The sequence below is a fragment of the Procambarus clarkii genome, chromosome 25 (assembly GCF_040958095.1).
Source record: "Procambarus clarkii isolate CNS0578487 chromosome 25, FALCON_Pclarkii_2.0, whole genome shotgun sequence".
Classification (NCBI taxonomy): domain Eukaryota; kingdom Metazoa; phylum Arthropoda; class Malacostraca; order Decapoda; family Cambaridae; genus Procambarus; species Procambarus clarkii.
In genome coordinates, this window is record NC_091174.1 from 13112574 (window position 1) to 13119908 (window position 7335).

General features: G+C 49.6%; 1 protein-coding gene across 6 annotated transcripts in view; it reads right to left on the minus strand.

Moving 5' to 3' along the window:
• Positions 1-7335, minus strand: part of LOC123756565 (adenylate cyclase type 5) — an 814648-nt gene that overhangs the window by 144580 nt on the left and 662733 nt on the right. For all 6 annotated transcript variants that reach the window (XM_069331338.1, XM_069331335.1, XM_069331336.1 and 3 more), the window contains one exon: positions 2030-2151. In XM_069331338.1, the coding sequence (XP_069187439.1) occupies positions 2030-2151 (122 nt within the window). The remainder of the gene's footprint in view (positions 1-2029; positions 2152-7335) is intronic.

Sequence of the window (7335 nt, forward strand, 5' to 3'; positions counted from 1 at the left end):
CGATATAATTTGTTAGCATAACTTGAGAATAGCGAGAGGGAAAATCGTTTTCTCTAAAAACCCGCAAGGGGTAACTGGCGGAAAGCTGGCAGCTCACACCGCCAGCGAGGCAGTGTGAGAGTCTATAAACACTGCCATCCCAGACCACAACAGATGTGCTTCACTGAACACGAGAGCCTACAAACACTTATTAGTGTAGTAACTTAAATCACAAACTTGTGCTACGATATCTAAGCGTGTGGAATAAGTAGTGTTAGAAGGTTGACCAGACCACACACTAGAAGGTGAAGGGACGACGACGTTTCGGTCCGTCCTGGACCATTCTCAAGTCGATTGTGATGAGGAGGTAGAGACAGGCAATAAATAGGCAAGAGAGAGCTGAGGAGCAAAGGAAAAAGAGAGAGCTTTGAAAAAGTTCTCTCTTGCCTATTTATTGTCTGTCTCTACTTCCTCATCACAATCGACTTGAGAATGGTCCAGGACGAACCGAAACGTCATCGTCCCTTCACCTTCTAGTGTGGTCTGGTCAACATACTTTAGCCACGTTATTGTGACTCCTCGCCTGCATAGTGTTAGAAGGAACCACCACCACACCAGCCTGACCTCACTACTCCTGTTAACTCCAGCAAGAAGCCTTCGCTTCTCCTTCGAAATTATTTTAATCCCATGTTAAGACGTACCTCCAACTAGAGAATAAGTATATACTTAAATAAAACAATATATAAATAGAGGTGATTATAACTAGAGCCCAAACTTGGTTAGCATTGGTCAATATAGTGATTATCATTAACAAATTAGCCTATACACTTATATAAGGCTAGATTATATTATGACTCGATAAGCTATTCTAGAACTTCAGACTCATACTTACCAGTAACGTAACTACTGCATTTATTTTTATTTTATCCTTGCGTGTCAGTAATGTGAATTAATTGACCAGAAAAGGTGGGAGAAGAAGTCTTTCAGTACCAGTGCCTCCCTACCCATAGGCAGGTTTTGATAAATCATGATATAACATATATCATAACTAATATAACAGATATATCATGATATAACAGACTGCGAGCAGCGATATAATATATAACGAATGCATTGTTTACCACTGGATAATTATGTCCCACTGAAATAAGTGTATTTAGCCACTTAGGAAGACAGCTACGCGGGAAGATGTATCACACTGCATCCCGTTCTCGCAAATTTAATAAGTCAATATTGACTTATTAAATATGTGCATAGGTGACATACTTAACATAATAGATACCCTTAAAAAGATTCATAGAAAACACCGACCTAACCTAACCTACTTAGTATCTTAAGATAAGCATCTTATTGCTTCGTAATTACAATTAATGATATCAGCGATGGTGTTCATTCAACAAGGGACAGCACTGAATGACTTGGCTCTCTGGTAAGCTGTTAGTTCTTGGAAGTCTAACAGTACCTACATGTACACTTGAATAAATAGTTGCTATAAGTACTATCATATTAGGAGGATGGTCTGCAGGTTACACACACCTGGTGCTTGGCTGTGCTTGGCTATGCTTGGCTATGCGTACTTATGCATATAATATTTCCTGGCTGGAATCAGACCACTCTCATTAAATCTGGTATTGATAGAGTGACTTAGAGTGGTGGTGTTTTGTAGGGTGATGGAAGGAATCGTAGAGTGAAGGGGTATTGCGCGGGTTATGGAGAGTGGTGGGTGTAGGGTTGTGGGGGCTGTAGGGTGGAGGACGAAGTGGGGGGCTGTAGGGTGGAGGACGGAGTGGGGGCTGTAGGGTGGAAGACGGAGTGGGGGCTGTACGGTGGAGGACGGAGTGGGGGGCTGTACGGTGGAGGACGGAGTGGGGGGCTGTAGGGTGGAGGACGGAGTGGGGGGCTGTAGGGTGGAGGACGGAGTGGGGGGCTGTAGGGTGGAGGACGGAGTGGGGGGCTGTAGGGTGGAGGACGGAGTGGGGGCTGTAGGGTGGAGGACGGAGTGGAGACAGCAATAGGGCTGGTAAGGCAGGTGTTGGCGTCAGACACACACCTGACATTGTCGTGGCGCTGGATGTAGATCTTGTGGAACATGGTGTCCTTGGGGATGCCGGCGATGTCAGACTTCATCTCCATGGCCACGTGTCTGGGCAGCACGGACAGCAACAACCGCTCCTGCAGTGACAAAAGTGTACACAACTGAGTCGCTTCACTCACCTCTACTCTCTATACCATGCGCCTTCCTCTCACTGTATATGTGTATACTCTAGTATATATATATATATATATATATATATATATATATATATATATATATATATATATATATATATATATATATACACACACTGGTGCATAGTGATGTATTTTTTTTAATATTTAACGATTATAGTAATAATATTTCGTCAAATGTAAGCTAACGTGGTGGCCGGGCCAAGAGTTTAGCAGAGTTATTACACGCCCTACATAGTGGAAAACAACTAGACACATAATGGGATCACGAACCGAAACCCAAAATGAGTTCATAGGAAAGCAAGTTACAGCACTGATGAGCTAATTTATATCAAATATAAACGTAAACAAATGAGCAGTATGCCTGTTATACACCCCGATGGTGACGGCGTCCTACTCCCATTCAGAGTGTAGGAAGCCTGAGCTGAACCCAGACATGACCAACGGTGATGACATACTCTGAAGAAGTCACACCGGGGGGGGGGGGGGGGGGGGCTTCCTGCGGCCTGTGGAAGCCCCAGGGGTCACACCATGTATTCCGGCGCACGCCACTCTCTTCCCCGCTGCGTCTCCTTCACATTGCCCATAACCTCTCAAGGCAAGACGTGGTTGTGTCTGGTGGTCAACCTGTCCTCTTAAAAATAACGTCGCTTTTGGCCGTTTACCCGTATGGCCGAAAGTGGACGTAATTTGAAAATGAAAATAAATTTTGGATTTTTTTTTCAACAACAGTAACTTAAGGGTCCTCTGATAGGTTAGGTGGACAGGAAATTCTCAAAGTTTCAAAACGTAATGAAAAACGTTAATTGAAAGTCTCCTATTCTAACCTTACAGAGTCGGCCGGACGACTCAAACAGAAAACGGAACAGTACGTCACTTTAGTGAGTCGATTTCATTTCAAATTACGTCTAAATTTGGCCATAGTGCGCATACGGGCGAAATGTGACGTTATTTTTAAGAGGACGGGTTGGTGCCGACGCCTACTCTACCCCTTTGGTTTATAAACAACCTCCCTCCCCCCCCCCTCTCTCTCTCTCGCTCTCTCTCTCTCTCTCTCCCTCCCTCGCGATCTTTACCTGTGCCCAATCTTACCCCTTTTCGAAGCTTAGGCTTTTTATACCTATTCTGATTTGCCAGACTATGTTTGGATGTACAGTATATGTATGTTTTTCATGTGTATATGTATATAAAGTATGCATGTATGCAAGCAAAGTGTATATGGGCGTGTGCATTTAAGTATGAAGATTCAATGAATGTAATCTACCTATTCAGAAATTCAGGACAACTCAATTTCCTCAATTTCACAATTTCAATTTCCGTTCCGAAATGCACAACGCTTCCACCTTGTATATAATGTCCTATTAAAGCAGTGTGTGTGTGTGTGTGTGTGTGTGTGTGTGTGTGTGTGTGTGTATTCACCTAGTTGTGCTTGCGGGGGTTGAGCTCTGCTCTTTTGGCCCGCCTCTCAACTGTCAATCAACTGTTTTCAATCAAAGAAATTTTTCACACACACACACACACACACACACACACACACACACACACACACACACACACACACACACACACACACACACACACACACACAGAAAGCAGCCTGTAACAGCTGTCTAACTCCCAGGTACCTATTTACTGCTAGGTAACAGGGGCATCAGGATGAAAGAAATTCTGCCCATTTATTTCTCGCCGGCCCCGAGAATCAAACTCGGGCCACAGAATTACATGTTCAGCGTGCTGTCCACATGGCAACCCGCGCCCCGCCGCCGCCGGTGTGGCCGTGTGTGTGTGTGTGTGTGTGTGTGTGTGTGTGTGTGTGTGTGTGTGTGTGTGTGTGTGTGTGTCAGTCTGAGAGAGAGAGCGAGAGAGAGAGACAGAGAGAGCGAGAGAGCGAGAGAGAGAGCGAGAGAGAGAGAGAGAGAGAGAGAGAGAGAGAGAGAAAGAGAAAGAGAGAGAGAGAGAGCGAGAAAGAGAAAGAGAGAGAGAGAGAGCGAGAGAGAGAGAGAGAGAGAGAGAGAGAGAGAGAGAGAGAGAGAGAGAGAGAAAGAGAAAGAGAAAGAGAGAGAGAGAGAGAGAGAGAAAGAGAAAAAGAGAAAGAGAGAGAGAGAGAGAGAGAGAGAAAGAGAAAGAGAAAGAGAGAGAGAGAGAGAGAGAGAAAGAGAAAGAGAAAGAGAAAGAGAGAGAGAGAGAGAGAGAGAGAGAGAGAGAGAGAGAGAAAGAAAGAGAGAAAGAGAAAAAGAGAGAGAGAGAAAAAGAGAGAGAGAGAAAGAGAGAGAGATTCAGATACAGTGATTCATAAGGACAGAGATAAAAATAGAGAGTTAAAGATACAGATAAAGGGGGTACAGATACAAGTACCTGTATATATGCAGATTGAGATCTACAAATACAGTGGCATATATAGATAGATGTACAGATACGGGGAACATGTACAAATAGAGATACAGATAAAGATATTCAGATGCAGGCAGTCGCAACACAGAGGAGTGCAAATAAAGGTATATACAGATAAATATACAGATAAAGATTCAGATACGGAGATGCATATTGAGATACAGAGAGGCACAGATAAGAGGTGTACAGATAGATCTTACACCTTGATATGCTTCCAGTGTGGAACGTTCGCTCTCTCGTCCATCATCAGTTGTTCAATGCCACGACTTTTCACAAATTTGTCCATGTAATATATTTAAAACTATGTAAGTGAATTAGCCTCGACATCTTCCTCATGTAATCCATTACTGTATATTTGGTTCATCTTGATGTTATGGTGGTTGAGGAGAGAGTTGTATGCTGGTGGTGTATAGTCTAGCACAGTTGTGTATCTTTGTGTATGTTCCTTAAGGAGACCGTCTTGACGGTAGTCAGGTTGGGTCGGGAAGGGGGGGGGGGGAGGTTGTTAGCCCTGTGTAGTCGTTATGGTGATTTTGGGGAGCCGGTCGGCCGAGCGGACAGCACACTAGACTTGTGATCCTGTGGTCCCGGGTTCGATCCCGGACGCCGGCGAGGAACAATGGGGCAGAGTTTCTTTCACCCTATGCCCCTGTTATCTAGCAGTAAAATAGGTACCTGGGTGTTAGTCAGCTGTCACGGGCTGCTTCCTGGGGGTGGAGGCCTGGTCGAGGACCGGGTCACGGGGACACTAAAGCCCCGAAATCATCTCAAGATAAGAAGATAGTGTGTAAAGACACCTATGGTGCTGAAGGATAACGAATAGGTGGTCATGTATACAAAGCCAAACAGAACAACCGCTACTGTTCATTAGAAGACGTCTGGACAGAGCCGTCAGACGGCCCCGCTCCTGTGCCAGGCAAGTTCACTACGGGCTCACCATAGCCCGCGCTACTTGCCCCGCTCCTGTGCCAGGCAAGTTCACTACGGGCTCACCATAGCCCGTGCTACTTGCCCCGCTCCTGTGCCAGGTAAGTCCACTACGGGCTCACCATAGCCCGCGCTACTTGCCCCGCTCCTGTGCCAGGCAAGTTCACTACGGGCTCACCATAGCCCGCGCTACTTGCCCCGCTCCTGTGCCAGGTCAGTCCACTACGGGCTCACCATAGCCCGCGCTACTTGCCCCGCTCCTGTGCCAGGCAAGTTCACTACGGGCTCACCATAGCCCGCGCTACTTGCCCAGCTCCTGTGCCAGGCAAGTTCACTACGGGCTCACCATAGCCCGCGCTACTTGCCCCGCTCCTGTGCCAGGCAAGTTCACTACGGGCTCACCATAGCCCGCGCTACTTGCCCCGCTCCTGTGCCAGGTCAGTCAGTCCACTACGGGCTCACCATAGCCCGCGCTACTTGCCCCGCTCCTGTGCCAGGTCAGTCAGTCCACTACGGGCTCACCATAGCCCGCGCTACTTGCCCCGCTCCTGTGCCAGGCAAGTTCACTACGGGCTCACCATAGCCCGCGCTACTTGCCCCGCTCCTGTGCCAGGCAAGTTCACTACGGGCTCACCATAGCCCGCGCTACTTGCCCCGCTCCTGTGCCAGGTAAGTCCACTACGGGCTCACCATAGCCCGCGCTACTTGCCCCGCTCCTGTGCCAGGTCAGTCCACTACGGGCTCACCATAGCCCGCGCTACTTGCCCCACTCCTGTGCCAGGTCAGTCCACTACGGGCTCACCATAGCCCGCGCTACTTGCCCCACTCCTGTGCCAGGTCAGTCCACTACGGGCTCACCATAGCCCGCGCTACTTGCCCCACTCCTGTGCCAGGTCAGTCCACTACGGGCTCACCATAGCCCGCGCTACTTGCCCCACTCCTGTGCCAGGTCAGTCCACTACGGGCTCACCATAGCCCGCGCTACTTGCCCCACTCCTGTGCCAGGTCAGTCCACTACGGGCTCACCATAGCCCGCGCTACTTGCCCCACTCCTGTGCCAGGTCAGTCCACTACGGGCTCATCATAGCCCGCGCTACTTGCCCCACTCCTGTGCCAGGTCAGTCCACTACGGGCTCACCATAGCCCGCGCTACTTGCCCCACTCCTGTGCCAGGTCAGTCCACTACGGGCTCACCATAGCCCGCGCTACTTGCCCCGCTCCTGTGCCAGGTCAGTCCACTACGGGCTCACCATAGCCCGCGCTACTTGCCCCACTCCTGTGCCAGGTCAGTCCACTACGGGCTCACCATAGCCCGCGCTACTTGCCCCACTCCTGTGCCAGGTCAGTCCACTACGGGCTCACCATAGCCCGCGCTACTTGCCCCGCTCCTGTGCCAGGTCAGTCCACTACGGGCTCACCATAGCCCGCGCTACTTGCCCCGCTCCTGTGCCAGGTCAGTCCACTACGGGCTCACCATAGCCCGCGCTACTTGCCCCACTCCTGTGCCAGGTCAGTCCACTACGGGCTCACCATAGCCCGCGCTACTTGCCCCACTCCTGTGCCAGGTCAGTCCACTACGGGCTCACCATAGCCCGCGCTACTTGCCCCGCTCCTGTGCCAGGTCAGTCCACTACGGGCTCACCATAGCCCGCGCTACTTGCCCCACTCCTGTGCCAGGTCAGTCCACTACGGGCTCACCATAGCCCGCGCTACTTGCCCCACTCCTGTGCCAGGTCAGTCCACTACGGGCTCACCATAGCCCGCGCTACTTGCCCCACTCCTGTGCCAGGTCAGTCCACTACGGGCTCA